At 40.6% G+C, this 24,881-nt stretch overlaps 1 protein-coding gene across 3 annotated transcripts; it reads left to right on the forward strand.

Moving 5' to 3' along the window:
- Positions 1-3,915: 3,915 nt before the first annotated feature.
- Positions 3,916-24,366, forward strand: add3b (adducin 3 (gamma) b). 3 transcript variants are annotated; one of them, XM_029450275.1, is made up of 15 exons: positions 3,916-4,178; positions 10,965-11,199; positions 12,132-12,276; positions 13,000-13,151; positions 13,901-13,981; positions 14,970-15,119; positions 15,424-15,567; positions 16,730-16,828; positions 17,571-17,744; positions 18,975-19,235; positions 19,402-19,518; positions 20,186-20,275; positions 21,084-21,207; positions 22,406-22,501; positions 22,726-22,976. In XM_029450275.1, exons 2-15 carry the CDS (start codon positions 10,996-10,998, stop codon positions 22,974-22,976), a joined length of 2,088 nt encoding a protein of 695 aa, XP_029306135.1. In that variant the 5' UTR covers positions 3,916-4,178; positions 10,965-10,995. The 3 variants fall into 3 exon arrangements, with proteins under 3 accessions (XP_029306135.1, XP_029306137.1, XP_029306138.1); XM_029450277.1 differs by lacking the exon at positions 3,916-4,178 and adding an exon at positions 9,857-10,137; XM_029450278.1 differs by lacking the exon at positions 3,916-4,178 and having other exon boundaries at positions 10,996-11,199; positions 22,726-24,366.
- Positions 24,367-24,881: the final 515 nt, after the last annotated feature.

Consider the following 24,881-nt stretch of genomic DNA (forward strand, 5'->3'; position numbering starts at 1 on the left):
ATATGCTTTTAATGTTTTTCATTTTAAAGAAGTTTGCTTTCCTTTCTTTTACCCTGCATCGTGATTCTTTGCAGGAGTAGTAATTGCCTTACAGGGATTCTAAGGCAGCGTGGTACTCAGTGAGACGCTGTCTTGGATATCCATCTGTGCCTCTGTTCCTCGGGTAATTAAGGCTCGGAGTCACCTCAGGAGATATTGTGGCTCCTCAAACTAGCTTGCTTTAGCAATCTGTGTCGCAGTGTAGGGGGTAATTCAACGACAGACTAAACCAGAGTGCTAGGGTTAGGAAAAGTGCCTCATGTCCTCCTGAGTGAATCTGTCTGAGGCCATTAGCATTGTTTGGGATGACAGAGGCATAATTGTTTAAAGAATGGGGCTATTTTTGTCTTTATTATGGTGCTGCAGAAGGAAATTACACTATATCTACAACAACCATTAGGCTACCTGGGGGTCATTTTAGGAGTGAGTCCTTTACCAATCAAACATTTACGCCATAGTGCTGTCTGTTGTCAAGCAAATTACCTGGAGCAAGCAGCTAATGAATACCATTATGGAAGTTAATAGCTTTTCTCTCTCCATTTTTTCCAGATATTTTGAGGCTGGACATAATATACACAACAAAAATGATAGAAAATGAAGGCAGAGAATTATGCTATCAGATATGATCAAAATCAATAAAGAACTTTCTAGAGTAAAAGCAGCAGCGGATCCACGTTGGCTCCATCACAACCACTACAACAGTTAATTGCTTTGTTCCCCAGACAGCCTTTACAAGTACTTGGGAATATGGCCTGACAGCACCCTGTCCTTCCAAACATAAAGTGAAACCCCACTTGGGGATTTGCCTTTTAGATCAGAGCCATTGTTTCTTTGCTCTGTGGCGAGCGGGGCAGACACTGAGCTCTGGTTAGGGGCTGCAGGGAGCCAAGAGCGGTCCAGCCAGTCAATGAAGGGAGCCTGATTAACATTTTCATCCTATCTGTGTGTTTCCATCGAAGGAGCTTGTGGTGTAAATGACCAAAGCAAACGTCTTGGCGAGGGCTTGAATTACAAGAGCACAACACAAGAATGGCACGGTGCAAAGACTCTTGAATACAAAGACCATAGCTCTGTAGCCCCGGGGGAGGAGCTTTGATTTATTTACAAAACTGTTGGGCTCTGAGATAAGTAGCAGCAGCAGGCGCCCCGGTGGCTCTCCTGGTAGAGCGGGTGTCCCAAGTACAGAGGGTGAGTCCTTCCAATGGGACCTGTGGGCATTTGCTGCATGTGGTCATCTCTCCCCCACCCCCTTTCCCTGTCTATCTAACTGTGCTATAATAAAAGGAATAAAAAGTCAAAAAAATTATATTAATACCAAAGCAGCAGCAGCAGCAGCAGCAGCAGCAGCAGCAGCAGCAGAGTCAAACACTGGTGTTGCATACTCGTGTTGTTGTCTACATGAAAGCAGTTCAAGAAAGTCTCATCTGCAGTGTATCTTCCTGACAGACTATCAGACTATCTCTGCCACTGCCACCCGATGATCATCCTTTCACTGCTAGATTAAGGAGATGCGATCTCAAACGTGTGTGTGTGTGTGTGTGTGTGTGTGTGTGTGTGTGTGTGTGTGTGTGTGTGTGCGTGTGTGTGCGTGTGTGTGTGGTGCTACACGTTTTAAGGTGAGGCTTAGGTTTGATGCCAGTGCTTCTGACAAGTCACAGTCTCTAGTACAAAGCTTTCCTTTGTAAAATATCGGCTAAAAAAATGTCTTAACTTGTCACACTCTTTAGTTTCAAAGCATGTTCCAGCTTGTTCTCATTGAAACACATACAATATTCTAGTGTCTTCTCAAGGGGGAAAAACAGTTGGTTTTTTTTAACTTGCTTTGTAGGATTCACTTCTGAGAATATGAACCACATCTAAAGCAATAATATATTTGATCCAATCCTAATAACTCCTTCAAAAGTTTAGCTCATTAGTTTCATTCATGCACTTTAAAGTCATTTGTGGAGCTTATATAACAAGCTATGTCAGATACAACCGATATCTCCTAATGTTATTTATAGCTGTTTTTGTCACATCCTATACATCAATATACCTGACATATTCATTCATGTGCTGCGTAATGTCCTGCTGTAGCCAATTTTTGTGATCATGTCACCACTTTTCTCTCTGACCTTAAGAAGATCTTTCATATATATCAAAGCCATGTTTATGCTTAAATACTCATGAATCTGATATTCAGTAAAGGGCTACTGGGGAGGGGAGGGGGGGAGGGGAAGCTATTTGCTGTGAACAAGTTGCTACAAAAACAATACTTTGGGATTCCACTGCAGAATATAGTTGAAGGATTGACTTCTTTGACCTCTAATATGTACGTTTTATTGCATATAGTATATTATATATATAGAATATTTATATAACAATCCAAATGATTCCCTTCACAATTGAATACAAACGATTTCTAGTGATGTTTTTTTTGTCATTTCTGGTGATTAACTCAAGTGTCTTAATCACACAAAACATAGTTATTGAAATAACGAAATGAACACACTTGCCGTTGTAGTTCTACTCTCCCCAGCATGTCAAAAACACAAAGTATCTGACTGACACTCCTCACAGAAACAAACTAAGGTATGTTTTTCCCAAATCTGAAGCATGCAACCTCACAGCCGTAAGCTACCAGCCAGAGAGTGACGTTCCCTGCCTCTACTGCCCCGAGCTTCTTATTTTCTTGATTTTCCAGATAGCTGGTTCAGCCTGTCCAAAAACATGAAATGAGAGAGAGAGCATGAGTGTTTGTGACAGGAGGAGACGCAGGAGGAGAGGCGACATCTTTTGCTGTCATTATGTGTGCAGAGTCCTCACTAGATGGCAGTGTAGTGAAGGAATATTGTTTGACAAGTTTTACCAGACATGGCATCAATTCAGAAACTTTCTCTCTGAGTGGGTGTGTGGTGGTATAATAAAAAGGCAATAACTGCTCATAGTTATGGCAGGTACTGAGGAACTTTCTGAGCTTCATCATTTGGATGTTTATTTTAATAACTTGTCTTCATCTGACTGTGACCTTTGACCTCGCCGGGCGCACTCTCTGGCTGGGGCCGTCCTGTGAGTGGGAGTGGTTCGGCGGTTGCAGAAAGCTCAGGAAATGAATGTTTTATCAGCCTGTGCAAAGACAACAACAACAACAGCGTAGTGGGGAGGAAAAGAGAAGCGTCTATATTTAACTCATCAGTTGCTGCCAACTTAAATAAAATCATCAGAGGACAGTTTCCTGTTCTCTTCCAAAGCATCTGGATTTGGAATTTAGATAGTCAATATCTATGCTTATCAAGGACATAAAAATTATAGATATATTATAGATATCACAGCAGAGCCGGAGATTATATATTTCACTCCCTTGGTGTTTCCTAATGGGTTTTTAAGTGCTCTTATTATTTAGATTTTGAAACTGCACCCAGACAGACCGATCATGGCCATGCATCCCACATATACTGTTTAATCATTTGTCATTACTGTGCATTTATTGCTATTTCTCCACAGCATCAGCGTGCACTCTTCAGATGGCTGGTGTGTTCAGAAGGTGCCGTAAAGAGGGAGAGCGGCACATCCTACTCACTCACTGTTAGAGAGTACGTGGGAGGAGGTGATAGCGGGCAAGCATTCTGTGTGCAATGTCCTCCTCGACAGCAAAATGTAGAAACATGAAGCACGCTCAATATGCAGAGGAAAGATATGCCTGGAAGGAGATTGCTACAGTTTTCCTCCATTTATAGTTAGATACAGATTAGCTAGTATTCCCTGCTTAATACAATATTTAGTATTACCTTACTACCTAGGGAAATTAGCCAGCATTACAGCGAGGAAGGATAAAGTATATAAATATATGTCGTGGGTGGAAGCTTGTCCCACCCATTTTTTTTTTTTCTGTCCAGTCCAGTCCCATCTAAAAGCTTGGTCTCCAGAACCTCCTCTGACAAGCTTCCTTGCTTTCCTGTGAGAATAGGCAGACGCCGTCACAGAGGAGCCGAGGGAGTTCAGGAGATCAGAGGCAAGCAGCAGTTGCCTCTCTTCTGGGAAACCAGATGACCCTCTTCAAAGTGATAATGTAAACAGCTAGCAACTGCTGGAACCGTGGGAGTTTGAAGAAAAACCTGAAGAATTCTCCTGCAAGATACGTGTAACAAACGACCAACACTGTAAGTTGTATTCTTTTAACCTTTTTACTCAATTGAAACAGGCGTTTGCTGGAGCTAGGAACAAGGCAGATCAGGTATGTGGATGGTGTCATTTTGTGATCAGTGAGCTTTGAAGGTTTGGGAGAGTAAGAGGTTATTTTCAGGACGCTGATAGAAGATGAAGTGCACTTTATGGTTCATGAGAAAGACATTTCTCATGGGGATATGTGTTTTTTCGTAAAACAATTTTCAGAATATCAAAACATGGTGTATATGGTTCCGGCGCTTTAACTTGTTTCGCATTAAGACAATTATTTACGGCTTTTTTTTTTTGCTTTAACATTGAAGTTTGACCTGTAATGTAGTAGGTCTTCATTGTTAAACAGGCCTGTCTGCAGCTGCACCGTCAACTCCAGCTGCAGAGGCTTCAAACAGCTGCTTTCAATTAATGTCAACCCCAAGAAAGATTACTCCGAACAAGCATTTGTTGACTTTAGATGTGGGGCTGGGGCAGAAGCAGGATTTCATAATGTGTGTGTGCCTGGTGATGTGAGTAATAGACAGCCATAAAACTGAAAAAGCAGGTCATGACCCAAAAACCTTTCACCCGTACAATTAATTGTTCCTGTTCACATTTTTTATTATATACATTTTCCGTTAGATTACATTTTATGTCATCAGCTCTTCGCTTAGTGAATTTCATAATAAATGGCATCCTTTTACTGCGCTAAATGTGGGTATTTTTCAGTTGCAGTTAATGTCAGGTTCTTTGCATAAATGTTAGTGGTTTGCAGGAATTCTACAGCATTACTAAAATAAACACTTAATTTTCCCAGAGTGTTGGATACAACATAGGAGGGATCTGTTAGCCTAGACCGCTACCTCAACCCTTGAGTTAAAGTGAGCCACACACTAAGCATCTAGATCTCCAACATGGACGCCATCCAAAGACAACCACAGTAGGGACTACAGCCAGCTCCTCCACTTAGGTAAACAATGTCTGTCTCTTTCCACACAACTGTGGTGTGTGTGTGTGTGTGTGTGTGTGTGTGTGTGTGTGTGTGTGTGTGTGTGTGTGTGTGTGTGTGTGTGTGTGTGTGTGTGTGTGTGTGTGTGTGTGATTACGTGCATCTGTGTGCCGATGCAGTTCTACACCCAAAAGCTGTGGAAGGCACCGCTCCAACTGTAACAATGTAAATTGTTTCAGGTTCAAAGTGTGCTCTGTTGTTGCCACCCACCCTGCTGTGGGAGTGTAGCAGGGCCATTTTTAGAAAGTTGCGCGGTGATATATTCTGTGTGAAGTTATCAAAACAATGGCATTGTTTGGTAGCAGAAATAAAGACTCTGCGGTACAAGTTCTCTTCTCTCTGCAAGGTCGATGCAAACGCTTTGTGTGCAAGTTTGACTTAATGCAAATGTGTATTTAAATGTACAGTATTCCCAGAAAACTACAGTAGGGAAGTTCTTGTTTCCAGTCAAAGAGCGACATGCAGCTACATCACTCTATGTTTGCATGATACTCTGAGAAATCATTCCAGTTGTCCAAATGTCCATCATGTAAGACAGACCCTTTCATAAGCAACAAGAACGCAATCTAAACAGAGTTATATTGACTTAATGATATTGTCTGCATGACATAATGCCTGGAGAATCGCAGATAACTGGAGTTAGTAATTAGAGTATTGAAGGCTTGTAAGATTTGGTCTAAAACTCTTTGCGGTCTATGATCACATTCAGCTTTTTGATAGCGGACAATGTGCAGCTGTGTTGGGAAGATTAGTGGTCAGGCCAAAGGTCAGGTTGAGTTGACAAAAAAAGCTATATACGTATAATTAGCAGAAATGGTTATCAACACAGTATGGCTTGGTTAATTAGGGAACACGATGACCCTTCGTGCTCTAATTACAAGGAACAACAATTAATCAACGAGGCAGAATAATGTAATGCTTCTCCTCGTTGTATTTCCATAAACTGGAGGAGTTCTGTTTCTCTTTTCATGCATTAGCAGATAGCAGCTTCTTGTCTTTAAAAGTGGATGTCAGCAGACACTCTTCTTCTTCTTCTTCTTCTTCTTCTTCTTCTTCTTCTTCTTCTTCTTCTTCTTCTTCTTCTTCTTCTTCTTCTTCTTCTTCTTCTTCTTCTCTACAGGAGACAGCATAAGCATTGGTTACCATGGCAACAATGCTGGGAACAGGCCTGAGACAAAGATGTCATTTTTTTCCAACTCCACATCGATCACGATGAACAAGAGGTCTTGTATGTCGATGGGACACTCATGGCTAGATAAAATTAAGAACGTTAGTGGTTTCTGAGCGGTCCCAATAAACCTTGATGATGACAAAGACCCACTGAAAGCAGGCTCCTTGTACAGTATGTATTGCTGTCCTTCAGTGCTTTAGTGACATCTGTGGTACCTGAGAGTACACACTGAATTCAAACCATCGTACGTCAGATTAAAGACAAACTATTTATTTTCATTCCACAGAATTTTACAGCTGTAAGAGACGTTCGTTGATGCTTTGATGTAGTCCAGTATTAACCATATCATCAGTTACAATGTGTGGAAATTATTAAATAAGACAAGTCATCAAAGAATCGTGGAAAAAAAATGAGGCTTGAAATATTAAATGCTTTGTTTGACTTTTAATAGAGCTTGCAATATTTTCTGTGCAAATGTGACAATGATCATGGATCAAAAAGTTAAGAAGACAAAACATTCAAAGGGAAACTTCACCAATGTGACTCACATAGGACCAGCGCTACTTAAACTGTGGAGCAGTTGTATAATGTCTTCTGTGGCTCTGAAGGAGCTTTTGTCAAATTTGAGAAAGACAGATCATTTAATTTTGATGTCATCAGGGTTATCTTATTTTGCGCATGGAGACAAGATGTCTTCACCATATTTACCAGGTAGGGAGGGAGAAATACGCCATGGAGTTACTTCATTGGAAGTGTAGGATCCAGCATTTTTGGAGCTTAACCCATAAAGTCAAGAGATTTGGAGCTTAACTGGATCCCTCATAAGTCCCCCAACTTTACACAAGTGCAATACTAAATCCCTGGAGTAACATGTATATTCAATAACATAATCCATGCTTTTTTTGTATTCAAAATAATATTAAAAAGCTAAATCATCAATTGCTTTTAATACAATATTTTCAGGTCTTTTTACTTATTTAGCGTTTACAATTCATGCACGCTCATACATTGTTAAAGGTATATTATGTAGCATTTCCGCATTAAAATGTTTAAAAATAACTAGACCTATGTCATGTATTTACTTGAGTTGTGCACTTACATTCCCACAATTTTCAAACCTAGAGAAAACGTAATTGTAATCAAGGTAAGGGTCCGTTTCATTGTATCACCTGTAATGTCAACGTATCCTTGTGCATGCATCAGCGTTGTAGTTGTGTGCCAAAAGCTGTCATAAATGTACTTTTTTTATCGGGTTGGTTTGTTTTGTAGAGGAGGAGACCTCTGTGGATAAAAACCTCCTGAGCGATGAACAATGAAGGAATCCTAAGAAGCACATTGCAATTATGGCAATGGTGGTGAAGACAACAACTCCCATGATCCCACGCTACTTCACAACTCCAAACTCCATCTTTTGTTATTGTTATGATTGAGAGACCCCCAGTAGCAGGAAATGACATATTACACGCTTAATATGTTACACTACCAATGTGTAAGCAAGTACAGCAGTGCAGGCGGTATCCCGAACCTTCAGTGGCCTCCTCTACATTTTCCATATATCCTTACTGAACAGTCTGCAGGCTATGTCATGTAAGATCTCTCAGCTTTTCCCGAGTTCAGAAAAAACAGATAAAGCACCACCCTCCGTGCTGTCAAAAAACACATGAGCAGTAGCGATGAGATCAAACTTTAAGAAAGAGAATATCTGCAGGTCAAAAGGTGGTTTCATGCATCCCCTCTTCCTCAGCTCTGCCTGCCACAGTGCCAGACTTCTCTCTGAAGCTCAGAGTTCAACCACAACATGGTACTGCTTATTATTCTTTGTACTGATGTCTCTTTCACTATGCATCCTGGTAGCATACAGTGTGTGTGTGTGTGTGTGTGTGTGTGTGTGTGTGTGTGTGTGTGTGTGTGTGTGTGTGTGTGTGTGGACGTTGTTTCCAATAGACTAGCTGGTTTGTGACATGACAAAGGTGTGTCTTTTATCTGCGGACATCATTATCTTCGGCAGTAATCTGTATGAACGAGACGTCGACTAATAACACCTGACATTTGGTCAATGCTTCCAAGATAGACTGCTCTCGCTGGAAAGTTCAAATAGTCAGCAAGAATGCGGGAGCTGGCGGGAGGGAGGATATTGTGTGTGTTTAGTGCGTGTGCGTGTGTGTGTGTGTGTGTGTGTGTGTGTGTGCAGACATTTAAGCCTGTATGTGGTTTCTGTGGGAGCTCTGCCAGTAACAGGGAGGCAGGGTTTCAGGGTTTGAGGGTTCACACAGCTCTGGAGTGAAAAAGTTCTGCTTTTCATTACATCAACCCATATGTCCACATATCGGCTTCGCCTCCCAGACTCCACTCTGTTTCCTGGCATTGTTATGTCAATCAGTGATCCAATCCTTCTCTCCCTTACTCCCAATAATTTTGTGAGTGTGTCTGATTGTGTGTGATTAAAGGGGTAATAACTCTTTAGTCTGGCAGGAGTCAGGGTGCTGAGAAAATGAGAGATTCCAGAGTTGCGTTCACTTAATATGGAGTGCATTTAAATATTGCTACGGTACTCTCTGGAGAGAGTGGCCAGCAAGGCAGAAAAGAGTTGAGAGGTGGTGAGAAGAGAGGAGGCTATCCCTGCTCCCTTATCAGGATAAATCTGCACAGCTTCACATTCGCTTTAATCTTGCTTTTATTTCCCGTTTACAGTAAGTAATTTAATTCTTTTGAAGAAAAGCAGCGTGCAAGAGTTTTCAAGAGGCTCCATTCGCTGGTGTTATTGCTATATCAACATATAAGACTTCTAAGAAAGCAAACCAGCACTTTCAGCGATGAACATTTGATTGTTCAAAGTGATCAAATAGTGGATAAATATGTCTGATACAGTCAAGTGGGATGCACATAGTAAGCTAATTAAAACCATTATATTAATGTATTCAGAATACATTGGGTTTGTGTATGTTGAATTAACTGTAATGTGAATACAATAATCAGAAAGAGCATTGTCTTTCCTCCCAGAGAGAACATCTGCGTTTCATTGAGCATTGAGCAAACATCCTATATTTTAGAGAACTTTTTTCCTGGTGGAAGCACTCACTTTTTGAGGAAAGCAATTTTTTTGAAGTGCTCTGTTTTGTTATGGCTAGACCATATAGCTTTGATGAAAACCTCTACTGAGGGGTTGCAGTAGCACAGGAGCCTCAGTTATTTATGAAACGAAGTGGTAGGAGTTAATGAATCACGCATACAGAGAAGAAGACTAATTAAAAAAAAAAGAAATCACAAACCCTGCTTCCAACTTATTTATATTTTTATAACAAGTTCCTTGCGGGATGTTATGGATACCACAAAAGATCAAACAGTACCGCAGAAATAAGGTCGCGAGACGACAAGCTCGTGAAGAAATATTACAGTAAAGCGACTACAGTGAGTGTTGTAAAGAAGAGCCGAGAAAGCGGAACTGATCCTGAGTGGCCATTCCTTTGTCCCGCTGCATACATAAGGCCTAGTGGGTGGATAAGTCAAGTCACATGGTCACTTTTCCTTTTTCCCACACAAACACACCCACATCCTCCTCCATGCAGCCACTCTTCTTCATCTCACTCCTCACCCGCAGCGGGCAGCCTGCTCAGTGTGGATACTGTATCAGCACCAAGTTGCGCTCTTTCCCCACAATGTCTCCGAATTGGGAATAATATCCGTCTGGGTTTTATTCATCCACATTTCTGCAAAGCCTCTGTCGGAGAAATTCGACATCAACATCGTCCGGGAGATAGTTAATTCAAGGACTTTGTTTCAGGTAATTTTTCAACTTACAGTAACAGTGTTCTCCTCGTGGGTTTGTGTTCGCTTTGTTTTTATGGAGATTGTACAAGTCTCAAAAGTAAAGCTATTCGGCTATTATATCCCCCCCTCCCGCTGTGCTTTTTTTTTTTTTTTTTTGCAGTATAAATGGTTTTAAAGTTGTAGTTTGACGCCATGCACCGAGTGCTCTGGAAAACAGGCTGCTGCTAATCCAGCAGTAAAAGTTTGCATTTGGTTTGGTGCAGTGAAAAGGTTTCATTCGCAGGCCTATAGTAATGCAATCTCCTGTATCCCTCCACCCCCACATCCAGGTACCAGGGCAGCACTAAAGGTGCTAACTGCTATTCAAACTGGCTAATATACACGAGGCCTACCTTTGTTTACTGTTGACAATGCTTTAAAGCTGCTGGCTGCTTCTTTTATCTCACACTTAATGACTTGGCTTCTATCTGTGCAGAGAATAAAGAGACTGAACGAGAAACATGAAGTGATAGAAAATAAAACACACTTGTAGGAATGAGAGGTGTTGCGTCTGCGAGTGGAAGATGTCCACATGCATTGTTATTAAACTGTACTAAGCTTTACTTCTGTGCGAGAGAAAAATAGGTCCATGATTATGTTCACAGTGACGAACTCATCCTTTTTGCACATCATCAGCTTTGTGTTCACAAAGCAGCATTCATCATAACAATGTCCCTGCTTTTGTCTCCATCCCTGTAATTACATGAGTCACCCATACAGTCTCTTTTCTATTAGCACGCCAGTCGCTGCATTGACAGCCTGAATGTGAAGTAAGCAGCGATGTTTCATCCTCTCTTACAGATCCCAGAGGAAGAGTAGGTGCAGTGAAGACATGAGTCTGGTGGAGGTGAGGCAGATAACGGGGTCTCTCACCCTGTCCCTGTCCAGCAACGACCCCAAGGAGCGGTACTTTGACCGCATGAGCGACGAGAGTGACCAAGAGTACCTCCGCAGCAGGAGCTTGTCTCCGGACCTGAGGCAGGACTTCAACATGATGGAGCAGAAGAAGAGGGTCACCCAGATCTTGCATAGTCCAGTATGTAGCCCGCAGCTTTGTATAAGTGCCCACCTACACACAAGCTTTCAGTGTGTGTGAGTAATAAACAGCGCTTTTAAAGCAGGAGAGGCCGTCACTCAAAACTGTTTTGTTCTTGTTTATGTGAAGGTTATTTCATGCACTCCGCTGTGCTTGGATATGAGTGTACGCTGCAGATACAATGGAAGTACTGTCACAGATAAACCCCCATATTGTGTGTGTATAAATATCATCTCTTTGGTGTTTTACCAGATGCTTCATATCCTAATCTCTTACATACTCCATATACAAAATGTAGCTGATCAAAGGGAACGAAAAAACACGATATTAAACTGAATTTATTTGGGTTTTGGACTGGTGGTCGGAATATTTTCTCAATTCTCTGACACGTTATCGCTTAGACCAATAATGAAAACAGTCTTTTGTTTTTTAGGCCTGATTGGAGCATTTTACTGCCCGATATTATCTCAGACTCAGAGCCGTGCAGTCTGGTTAGACGAAGTGCAAGGAGGCACAATGAACACATGCCGATGAAGTGCATGGAAACAAGACGAGCCCACACTCATCTGCGATTGCATAACAGGCCCAACAAGTGGAGCTCATCTCATCACCATGGGAACCGTGGTCGGATGAAGCAGAATGCTGGAGCTTAGCTGCAGCACACAGGAACAACTAGTGCCGTCTCAAGAAGACTCGCAGGCTACTATTGAAGGCAAAAATTGATTGTGAGGTTTAATGCGATCCCCCCCTGCTTCTCGTCAAGCCCCTTTCTCAGACACACAAAGACGTTTCCAGTGCTCTTTGGTTGATTTGTGTACCGCTGTAATAAGCACGCTGTGCTCCCTGACATCCTGAGAAAGTCTCGGACTGAGGTTAAGGTTGTGTTTATAGTGTTGCTAGGTTAATGGAGCTTTACTTCTTATTGTCTACAGGTGTTTAAAGATGAGTTGGAAGGCCTAATTCAGGACCATGTGACGAAGGGCACCAACACCACAGGTCTCCTGGCTCTGAGGCAGATTGCTGACCTGGTCATGGCGAGCACCATGGGAGGGGCTGGTACCCTGACTTCACCCATCAGTGAGTCGCAGTGTGCTTCACTGTTTGTTTGTGTGTGTGTGTGTGTGTGTGTGTGTGTGAATGTCTCCATCTATCGGGTCTGATTGTCATTCAGTGTGTATACTCTGTGTATTATGCAAGCTGAATATCTTCATCGTCAGAGGCTGAATTGTCAGACTCTTGTGACACCGAGCAACCCTGAAACAGCAGAAACGGCAGAAAGCTGTTCACAGCATTCTTCATTGTCAGTGTTTCGATTAGGCAGTCCTCATGACCAGTCTTGGTAATGAATTACAGCAGTTTGCAATTTTAATTATGTTAGCGTTAACCTCTTAGCCTTATGTTTCTGTGGAGGTCACTCAATTTAAAAAAAAGTTTGCCGATCGAAACTGTAAATGTTTGCGAAAAATGCCGCTGTAGGAAAAGAGCTATGAGGTTGCCGAGTCAGACCTGCTCTTTAAAAAAAAGTTAAAGTGGCTGTAAAAGATAGTGTCCTGTATCGTTAAATGTCCTTATATGGCGTTACGGGCTGAAAATACCCTTCGGTTTCTCGTTGGGAATTTCTAAGAAAAGGCTTTCTTTTCTTTTTTTTTGCTTCAGTTGTGTAGACTCCCAGGGACCTGCGACAAACTTGAACTTTATAGACAGTGGAAGTAAACCATGTTAACAACCTTGTAGATGTTTTAAAATGTAATGTTGTTGATGCATGGCAAATGACTGATGATGTTTTCAATGTTGTGGCAGGTGTCGGGATGGTGACTCCAGTCAATGACTTGTATGGCATCGAGTCCCCCTCCTTTGCCAAAGGGGAGAAAGAGAGTCGCTGCAGGCTGGCCAGCCTCTACAGGCTCGTTGACCTCTTCAGTTGGTCTCGTTTTACAAGCTCCTACATTACTGTGAGTACAACTTCACAGCTTCTCGCCGCTCTAGTGCACATCTGCTTATGTATGCCACACACGATCTGTGTATCTTTACGGGTGCCTCATGTTTTCTGGCTACTGGGAGGCTTAAAGGGGAATACCTCTTTATTTTTAGAGCCCAAAATATTATTTATAGTTTGGAAAAAGTCAGATTTGAGAATATTTACAGCTCCCCAACAGGAAGAACTCAAACTGAAATATGTGATGAACACCTGTGATGTCAAGATTTGAAGCTCAGATTTTTCCCTAAAGACAAACCCTAGAAAGTCAGTTTTATCAACCCACACAGCGATTTCTTGAGTTTTTCAGAGTGAAGAGAAATTTCCTTTGTGGTAGAGAGTTTCTCGCACCTATGAATATGTTAAAAGGTTCTTCCTGTTCTGAGTAGCTGTTAACCCATTTTAAATACCTTTTTTAAGAGTAGAGATTTAGTTTCCCACAGTAAGACCCAATCTCCATTTTAAATGAAATACTGTCGTGCTGCAGTGATGTCCTGGCCTACTCATCATATTCTACGGACTGAAGAAAACACCGTTGTTTGGTACAGATTGGAAATCACCATAGTTATTTTTTTTAATGTTTTTCAATGAAAATGAGAATAGGCTACTGATGTATCGATGATCATTCCCTCTAATATCGCAAAATATATTGCGATTGCAAATCAGTCGAAAAATAATGTCAATTAGAGCGCTAGATTTTTTAATCACCCGTTCAATTTGTTTCAGGTGCGTGTCAGTAAAGAGCAGGACCATGTTCTTATCAGTCCAAGAGGTCTGTCTTTCGCTGAGGTCACGGCAGCAAATTTGGTAAGCACACTGGCTGGATGTTTGTTGTTGTTCTCCAATCATGAGTGCAGAAGACTTTGTCATGGAATTTTAACAATTTCACATTTGTTTTGGGTAAAGTCACACTTAACGTCATTGATAATCCATTAAATGAATACACTAAAATAAAACAAAGTAGGGTAGGTTGTGTAAGTGCAGTAAGAATGTTTATGTGTGAGTGTTTAGTGTGTACAGCCAAAGAGAAAGAGCTTTCTATTGAAGGACATAATAACTGGCATGTGCTCAAATTCCAATCGAACGCTTTATTAAATGTAAGCACTCCTGAAAAGTAAACCAATATTTTATTGATTGGGGCTAGCAGCGACAACTCATACTTGTATATTACATTACAGGTAATTTAGCACTTCCAGTGAACTAACTACAGGGACAATCTCAGGGTTAAGTACCCTGCTCAGAGGCAGCCCTGGTATTGAACTCACGACCTTCTGGTTTGGAAGGCCAGACCACTAAGCTATGACATGATATATGATATATATGATATGATATATGATATATGATATATGATATATGATATATATATATATATATATATATATATATATATATATATATATATATAGTATAAGTCTGATTAGTGATCATTTAGAATTAGGTACAGAATGTCATTTATTTTACATTTGAAGCTTCTATTGAATGTTTATCGTCATATTTTATGAAATCATAAAAAGAAAATTAAAAAGGAGGTTCCAGAAAACAATAAATAACGGCTTTGCAAATGTTTTACGAGGAAATAAACACATTCAACAGGTAGTTGGGCCTCAAGGATGGACACATTGTGTAGAAATAAATGAATGTAAACATAGCTTTGTTTGTTTACGAGAACATTCTACATTTTAATAATTCAACATACTGTATGTAATTACTTACTGGTCTCGTATTTTAAAATATTCTGTCATGTTCTGAAATATCAATATGTTGATTCTTCCTCTTTTTTTCCTGCCATGTGTAGGTGAAAGTAAACATTATTGGTGAGGTGGTGGACCAGGGTTCTACTGATCTGGGTATTGACAACTTTGGATTTGCTCCTCACGCTGCCATTTACTCAATGCGCCCTGATGTGAGATGTTTAATCCACATACATACCCCCGCTACAGCTGCTGTAAGTACGCTCTATGCCGATATTAAATGAGCGTCGTCTTAATCAAAGCATAAAAGCTGCTGCTAAATGCTTATTTTGCACCAGAGGAAAAGGCTGAATTAAAAGCAGCCCCCTGCTACTTATTTTAGATGCAGACACTCTGTAATGTGCTTTTATCATTTCCTTTGAAGCTCGGCTGTTAAATGCACAGCACATGATGACCATCTCCGTGTAAAGTTTTTATTTGTGCCTAATAGCAAAAAATGTGGCTCTATTTATACGTCGGTGCGTCACAGCCTTACTTGCTTTTATCCCATGTTAACAGGTGTCCTCCATGAAATGTGGAATCCTGCCCATTTCCCAGGAGGCTTTGCTTCTGGGAGATGTGAGCTGCTTTGGTTACCATGGCAGCCTGGATAATAAAGAGGAGAAGGTGGAGTTTCAGAAAGCTCTGGGCCCTAATGCCAAGGTACTGTCAAACCAAGGGACTCCATTAGTGTCAGGCTCACTTTCTCATGGGATAATGCAGGCTTTCATGTACTGGTTGGAAGTCATGACCTATTATAATATACTGCACGCACAACTGTGTATGAGGTTATTCCTACATGTTGGTTAGTAAATGTAAATGAATGAATACATGTGCATACAGTATAAAATATGGAACTGAAGTATGTTACACACATGTCTTGTTACAAATACCTTTTCTTTCTTTCATGTTGCTACTCGATTACTTAACCATACATGAAGGGGACAGAATATTACAAACACCTTTTTAATTTAATGGTTTTACATTTTGAGGAATACGCTTGTTCGCTTCAATTGCTGAAAGTTAGATGAGAAGATTTATACTACTCTCATATCTGTCTTCTAAAAATGAAGCTAAAGCCAGGAGATGATTACCTTAGCGTAAAGACTGGCGGCAGGCTGAAAGAGAGCCTGGCTCTGTCCAAAGATAAAGAAAAATCTGCCCGGGGGTTTTGTGCCAAACTATTTCTTAGCTGACAATAAATAGTGCGGCACTTAACCTCCGTGTAAAGCCACAAACTTCATTTTTGTACGGACAAAAGAGATATAACGTGTTAATTTGTGAGCTTCAGAGGTGCTGATAGCTACCAGTATGCTAAGCTAAGCTAAGCTAAGCTAAGCTAATCGGCTGCAGCCTTATATTTAACGGACAGATATGAGAGCGGCATCAATCTTCTCATTGAACTCTGCACCAGATAGCAGACAAGCATATAACACATCCTTGTTTTAATATATATATTATATTAGATATTAGAAACACCTGTTGCTCATATCTTCAGTTTAGGGAGCTAGCTTAGTTGATGGTGTTAATAGTTTTACATTTCACAGTCCAAAATGACCAGAAATGGAAATGAACAGTATATTTAGTTTCATGGACTTTCTCTTTAAGATGCAGAGATTGTTTCATTGTTGATTTGAGAATATTTGCTAATTAATGCGCACATTGATTAATGTAATTAGCATTTGTGGATATTCTGTTGTATTGGCTCTGCTGGATTAGTTTAGTGTGTTGGGGTGATTATGGTGAGACATCAGGTGTGTGTGTGTGTGTGTGTGTGTGTATGTTTTGTGTGTCTTTAGTGCAGCTCAAAGTGTTTGTTTTTCAGGTGATGCTCCTGAGGAACCACGGGCTGCTCGCTTTGGGAGAAACGATAGAAGAGGCTTTTTACTACGTGTACCACTCACAGCAAGCTTGTGAAATCCAGGTATAAAAAGCTTGATTTATACTCTTCATACTGCCTCTTCCTGGTAATGACATGTACTCGTATTATTCAGGTCAGAGCAATTTCTGAATGTGGCATTGATGCACTTTTACACACTTACAAGCTAACTACACGTGTATAAATCTCTTCTGTAATTGTTCACATTTCAACCGATGGCATTTGAAGCACCTTATCTTATCATGTCTGTCACATCTTTCCTTCATTCCTTTCTACGAATGAGTCAGACTCGGTTGCAAATAGCAAAGAATCACCGCAGCGCCTAAAATGGAAGCTGATGTAATGTCTAACATACAGAATGTTTGAACAAAGTCAAATATATGCTATAGAGCAGCGTTCACAGTCAGAGCATGTGGATCCCTGCAGTGAGTCTGAGAAACTCCTGTTTTTTTGTGTCAGGGAGGTAGTCGGGGGGTTGTTTTCCATCATCCTTCTGTGTCTGGACTGTGTTTGTTTTTCTATTGTTTTTGACGCATATTGACAGCCCAGATGACATATTTACAATTGTTTTGAAATGAAAATCCTAAGTTATCTGGGAGACAATATTTAACATTCTGAAGTTAATATTATCTGTCAAAGTAAGTTTTGACACGACGGAATCATAATTAATGCATTAGGGAGAAACATCAGTAACTTTGCACGGAATAACAAATTGGCTTGTTACTATAACAAAAAAAGAAGAAGTGAAAATTGTGTATACCAGCATGATTTTGTTGCCTATGTTCAGGTGAATGCTTTGGGGTGTTCAGGCGGCGCGGACAACCTCGTGCTCCTGGACAGAGAGAAGTTTAAACCCCTGACTCGGGGAGGGGCCGCTGCCGGGTTGGTGATGGACAATGAGGTCAAGTGGAAAGTGGGCGAGGCCGAGCTCGAGTCCCTTATGAGGATGCTGGACAACCTGGTAAGTGAACCTTGACCCTGTGCCTTTTACCCATGATGCTTTGAGTTTCCTGTCTCAGGCGCTTCCTCGGGAAGTGTCTGATTAGAGAACACAATGAAACTAAATACGTTTTTTGTTCAAAATAAAAATGTGTGTAATTGGATTATAGTGCTTTATGACAGCCGTCAATGTGTGAAAGATTTTTCACTACAGATTTGTATTAATAATATCGTCGTGCTCTCTGCAGGTCTTGTTTCACCTTGAAGGTTTCTGTGCTGTGCTGCACTTCTGTCAATTCAAACCCAACTATTCTAACCACATTGCTAACGACCAGGCTCTGACATGTTCTGTGGACTGGACACAGAAGACGTCAAGAAGATGTACTGTGTCCATTTGAGTGTGCTTCTCTCGCTAACAACTGTGGCTGGAGTGGGCTGCAGCTGTGTGATCATAGCCCGCCCACTCCTCTCAATCATAGCTTCCAGATGGCGAGGCGGGCTGTGGGCAGACCCACACCATCACTTAGGGCAAGGACTGTAGTGTGCTCTATTTGAGAATCGGATTTGCCGTTTTTCTCCCAAGAGTGTAAAATATGGCGCTGCGTGCAAATAGCCAGTGCACTCACTGCAACAGGAGGTTTGTGTGTCCATGCCAAAAGGGTGGAGTAACAGATACTGACAAGAGGCTTCCTGCTGTTGTTTAGGTATATGTTAATCAAGCCTATACCCAAAAAATGCTACTACTTATAACATTTGGAAAGTCTGTGAACAATACTGTGAGTTAATGATGAAAGCCCAAAGCAGGGATTATTTTTGGTGGCAAACTTGTCATATCGCCTGTGAGAAAACGCCAATTTTGATTTGGATTGTAGTGTTGTAATGCCGGCTTCAGGCTGCACTCTGCACTCTGCACCCGCTGTGAGTTCAGTCTTCTAGTTGTCTTTCTCATCTTTGATGTATTGTGAACAACACAACCAAACCAAAGTCGTATCTTTTCCCTCTGAAACTGGGCACATCTGCAAAAAAGCGCTGTTTGTATATACAACGTTGTTTAAATATTTAGAAGCATTGTGTAAGTGGATCTTGGGTGGCCTGTGCATCCTTTGAATTGTGTTTCTTTTGTAGTTGATATTTCATATTTAATAGAAACTGAAGATCAGTACAAAATACTGCAGAACATATTTCACCTCTCGCAAAGGAAAGTTAAGTTAGTGTGTTAGAATAATCTTTCCATTTTGTGTGAAAATTCTAGGGATACAGAACAGGATACTCTTATAGGAACCCCATCGTCCGTGAAAAGCCCCGCTCTAAGAACGACGTGGAGATCCCTGCCACGGTGTCAGCTGTGCCACCAGAGGACAGTGAGCTGGGCCTGCGTAGCCCCTTGACGTTCATGGTGCAGAAGCAGCAGAGAGAAAGGACCCGGTGGCTCAACTCGCCCAACAGCTACTTGAGGGTCAATGTTCCTGAACACTCACCCAGCGGAGATGTCAGCCCCAGAACCAAGACCATGGTGTGTTGTTTTTCATGTCAAACTGTAACAAGAAATTGAACAATTTAGCCAGGCAGGAAATAGTGACATGGTGATCTTTCCTTTGTATTAGCCTGCCCTCTTGTGGCCAGTTTGATAAATACAGGGTTCAAATCAAATTTGACTTTGTACTTATTCTTTTTCTCAGTGGATGAAGTCTTCAGAGCCAGGCAATAGCGTCGGCACATCAATAAAGATCGAGGACCCCAACCAGTTTGTCCCACTCAACACTAATCCCACAGAGGTTTTGGATAAGAGGAACCGGGTCAGTTGAAACATCTTCACATTTTCACACGACATGCAATGTTATAATACTATTTAAACATGGCATTCTCTGGGATTAACCTACGGTATAGAAATTGGTTGAATATATTGAAGCTGATCAATATGATATTTCAGATATGGCTGCTCCTAACAAATTATTAGTTTTAGCAATTTTCTTGATTAATTGTTTTGACATTATAATTTCCCACTGCCTGAGTTGATGTTGCCTAATTGGTTGTTTTAATCACCCAAAAGTCTAAAACCCGAACATGTTCAGTTGATATGACAAAGAAAAGCATAAAATCCCCACATTTGAAAAACTGGAACGTTTCTCATTTTCGATGGAAAATTGACAAAAAAAAAAGCTTAATTATCAAAACGGTTGCCAATTATATTTTGTAGATCAAACTAGTAGAATAAACTATTAATTGACTAATTGTTTTACTGACAGGAATCCCTATACGTTAGCATGGAAGCTGAATTCCATACAGACTCAATCACAAAGCTGATTATCTATTGAAGAACTCTCTTTCTGTCATTTGAGTGTTTATAGAAGCATGTCAGACAAACGTCACGTTCTCATGTGTAGTATTATAGCTTTCAGATATTGTATGTAATGTCAAAAGTTCTTGAAGTTGAATATGATTTTGTTGGATACATTTGTTCAGATAAAACAACAGCACAGAGGTGACATGATGACTGCCGGACCAAAATCTCAGTTACTAGCAGGCATTGTTGTGGACACCATAAAAGGCCCAGTGAGTATATTCAACCATTAAAAACTGCACTGCATGATACAGAACGTGTCACGGTCTGCACTTTTCTCAATTGCTTCAGCACATTTTGGAAAACATTGCTGCAGTTCTCTTAACACTAAGGACAATCGCCACGGCATTTTATGCTGAGCACTACAACACGACGCACTTTATTAACGGGTTCATCGCTGCCACAAAAGTGACAAAAACATCGCGCTCATCTAAAGACAAAAAAAAGAGAGCAAACATCAGGTTCCATCAAGTGCAAAAACAGTAACAACAACAGGGAAATAAATGCACAGACATTTAGACTATGCTTTATTCAGTGTGCAATTTGTGTCTCAGTTTCAAAGGTGAGTCCTTTTACCTTAACAGTGGGTGTCAATCAACTTACAGTATTAGCAACAGGTGGACTAAGTGGCTACACATAGTCAGATAATGTCCTCTGACACCCTAAAAACCTTATAGGGCCCATTCCTAACACTAAATCCCATTAGCAAACACATAATAACGTATATTAATGTGATCAAATGGTCAATTCTGTCTGGTGACAGACGAAGACATCTCCTGCTTTACATTTGATTTCTGTCTGAAAGCAACCGGAAATGCATTTACCGTAAGAAAATGAACCGTAAATCTGAGAACTGCACACAGGATTCTTTTTACAAAAATCGCGAAGCAACTTGGAAAAGCTGTAAACATAAATGAATAAACAGTCATCGTTGTTCCATATGAGCAATTACTTTTATTCACTGAATAATGCATTACATGGATTGTCCCTAATGTCTTTTTATTGTCTCCTGTCAATCAGGCTTTCATCGTTGAAGACGAAGAGCACACTCGCTCTCTTCCTCCCAACCCTTTCAATGAGCTCACAGAGAGGATGCTGGAGGAATACAAGAGCCTGGTAGAAAGAAAGCAGCAAGGCCAAGACGGTAGTCAAATTCTTTCTTTAATGTTACAAAGCCTTAAAGTGCACTATTGCTCTTTAGAGGCGCAGAAAACCTCGACTTAATTTAATCCTACTTGGGTTTACACAAAGCTTCATATCTGACATCATCCCATGTAGATTATGAGTGTATGATGTTTTGAAGTTAATCCTTCGCAGTCACAGAGGTCACGAAAGAAATTGAGATGGAGAGACAAAAGCTAATCTCGAATCTTAACAGCAATCTCTGACTTCACCGAGCGAGCCAAAAAGAGAAAGCGTTAAAATACGAGTTGAATTCTGAAATAAAAGTGAACTTGTTTGACTTTTAAAATGAGACACGTTAGAGATGATCGCATGAATTGCAATTTCTTGATGTCTTTAATGATGATTTTTGGATAATATTGTAGTTTTATATCATCCAAAGGTTTGCTGTATTGCACCCACACAGAAGCCGTCTCATTAGCCCGTCGTCCAGGCAGTTCATTAGTTCAGAATACTTGGTTCCTTCCTGTCTGGAGGAAATGTTAGAACTATATGTTCAATGAAATGAGGATATTCCTGCAATAAAAAAAATGCATGCGGAAGAAATATTTCAGTCCACTGTTCCTCTGAGTTGTGAAGCCAGCTGACAGATGGTGAGAGATGAGCTGCAAAGACGTCGCAAAGTCGCGTCAAACTACTCGTGTTTTGGTTACGACTGCACACGAGGAGAACACACGAGGAGAACACGTGTGTGCAGGAGGGAAGCGCTTCTACAGCTGTGTATTAGAGTAGCACCTTTGTCGTTGTTAAAGTTAGTGTTTAATGTTTTTTAAGTCTTTCTTTGGAATGCTAGCGACATGGGTCTAGGGACGTTGATTACCCGACCTTTCCTCTACCGCCACCGTCGGGTCAACAACTTCATTTGTCTGGTACTTTGGTTTATGGGTAAAAAGAATAATGACATTTGCTTGAGCAAGCAGATAGCAAATGTTAGCATTTAAACTTAAGACAATTTACCTCCTAAACATCAGATTATTATTATTATTATTATTATTATTAAGTACTCAGACGCGCCTGCGTGGCTGTAGATTATTTTACGGCTTCAAAACAGTGAAAGAAATACAATCCTGAGCGACATCAATATGTTCCATCTAATATACTCGCATGAACATGAGCTTTAATGAATGACTGACCTCTGATGACCTTAAATCCTTTTACAGAAGATGACGACGCCACCGATGCAGATGAGATGACGACATTTGATGGCTCTACTATCTCCCTCTCCCTCTCTCCCTTAATGACGCCAGCTAAACAAGGTGATTAGTTAGTCTTGTATGTTTCTGTGTTTTATATCCATCTGGTGTCATCTATAAAAAGACGAGGAATGTCTCAAATGAAAAGTATAAAAAGGTATTACAGGCTTGTGTGTGTGTGTGTGTGTGTGTGTGTGTGTGTGTGTGTGTGTGTGTGTGTGTGTGTGAGTGTGATTGCACTTATGATCCACTTCCCTCTTCACTCACTGGATTTTATCTTCTGACAGACACAATACCCAATGGGAAAGACCACTCGGAAGAGACGGACGAGGATCTGAGCATTGAGGTATCCAAGCTGAGTGTGAGCACTTCGGAAACGGTGGAAGTCTCCATCACTTCGAACGAGAAGACGGGGGACGCCGAGACCCCGGAGAGCCAAACCAAGTCGCCCAAGAAAAAGAAAAACAAGTTCCGCACACCTTCATTCTTGAAGAAGAGCAAGAAAAAGAAGGATGAGAAAGAAAAAACAGAAGCCTGAAGGCATTTACTGTAAAAACAAAACAACAACGACGACGATTAGTGTTTCTCTAGGAAAACATCTGAACTGCCTTCTTAATTTTCAGCTTGTTGAAGGGAAGTGAAACAGGAGAAGAGACTATGATTTAGTCAGAAGTCTCGCAGGACTGTGTTGTTTTTACACAGCTTCCTACGTTCATATTATTTCATGTGAAAGTTTTTCCAAGAAGTGCCGGCAGATGGTAATGTGGACGCTTTTCGTCCCGCGAGAATGTGTGATTCATCACCCCTAAAGGGCTCAGTCGAATGAAATCAAATGAACAAAACTTGCTTGTTATTACCCATATTTTTAATGGGGTTTAAAAATGGATATCAAAGGTTATGAAAACATCGGATTACAGTTACGTATTTGTGATTTTATTTTGCACAAGTTCATCGTTGAATGTATACCGAAAGCTAAGGAAATTGTTTTAACAATTTAACAATCACACTAGTGTAGTGTAACAGCGGCCGAACGCGTCAAGATTACACGACGTTCAGCCTCATAAGAAGTACGATTTCTATCTGGACGTAGTCATAGTTTTACTATCTTGTAATAATATATGTTGGTTTTTATTATAGGTATTACAATATAGTGTTTGATAGTTAAATAAATGATTTTATAGTAAATATTTACTTTACCTACTAATATTTACTTTACCTACTAACTCTTATACTAAACATGCTGTGATTGATGATTCAGTAATAATTCATATTGTTTTTACATTTATGTCAGTGGTATTGTTCCCATGGTTGCTGCTTTATTGTGATTGTGACTAGAATATCACTGATCGTTTGGATGTCGACGACGAAAGCGCGGCGACCGAATCACAGGAAGTTTGAAAGTGATGGGTTTTGTCAGTCGATAGCAATATGCTGTGGAAAGCTCGTCTTTCATAGCCACCGTTAAGAGTTTGATATTAAGTATATTAGAGGACCATATATTTACATCCCAGTCAACAATGTGAATGATTTGTTTTGACCCAAAAAGGGAGTGAACTCTTTGCCTTTTGTAAATAGTTTTTTGTGAAGTTCTTTTGTTACGCTGAACCAAATGTTAAAACGATGAAACATAGAAATGTGACAGTACAATCTAATAACAATATTTTAACACTTCTTTTATCATATTTTATATTCACCGTAATTAAGCTCCCCATTTAGTGAACATGCACAGCGCATCGTGTTTACAAATTGTATTTACTTATGTCCTTCGTGTGCCTAGTGCTTGTATTTTCCTGCATTGTTTACATTGCTATTTGTATCGCCTGAGTTTTGTCCACGGTGCTTTACATTGCAGTCGCCTTCCCTTACAGTCAGACCTTTTAAAATGGCCTTCCACCTAATGTAATAAAAGCTCAGATATGTTTTCACAACTGTTTTATTGCTCTCTTTTTTTATTGACTAAAAGGTACGCGATGTTACCATTTCTTATCTTTACTCTAATACGAGTTTCAAACATGAAGAGGGTTTCTTTATGAGGTTGTGATACATGTGTATTTATTTCAGTCTGGTGTAGTGTGAAACTCCAGTTCTAAGAGACTACGCAACATGTCAAGTACAAAATGAGGCTTTCTAGAAAACTACACCACACAGCCTCCCTTTTTCTTTTTTAAAGCAGCGTCCCCCTAAAACAATGCATTCTGTTCAGCGATAATTGACCGTGTGAAGCTGTATAATCAGTCTTCAGTCATGATATGAATGGGTGTTGTCATGGTAATCCATTGCGAGGGGGATGTGGAGACAAAGGGGGGATTTGGTGTCTCCAACAGGTGTTCATGTGGGGGGAGTGACAGGATCTATACCTACACCACCCCCAACGCTATACACACACACACACACACACACACACACACACACCTCTCCTAGGAGACGACATACAGACAAGAAG

Source organism: Cottoperca gobio, chromosome 15 (assembly GCF_900634415.1).
Source record: "Cottoperca gobio chromosome 15, fCotGob3.1, whole genome shotgun sequence".
NCBI lineage: Eukaryota > Metazoa > Chordata > Actinopteri > Perciformes > Bovichtidae > Cottoperca > Cottoperca gobio.

What these genes read in the sequence shown, in the direction of transcription:
- add3b (XM_029450275.1), top strand. Translation starts at nt 10,996, where the DNA reads ATGAGTCTGGTGGAGGTGAGGCAGATAACGGGGTCTCTCACCCTGTCC. An exon ending in CTCTGGGCCCTAATGCCAAG is followed by an intron (nt 15,568 to 16,729) that starts GTACTGTCAAAC and finishes TTTGTTTTTCAG; the next exon opens with GTGATGCTCCTGAGGAACCA. An exon ending in TTTTGGATAAGAGGAACCGG is followed by an intron (nt 19,519 to 20,185) that starts GTCAGTTGAAAC and finishes ACATTTGTTCAG; the next exon opens with ATAAAACAACAGCACAGAGG.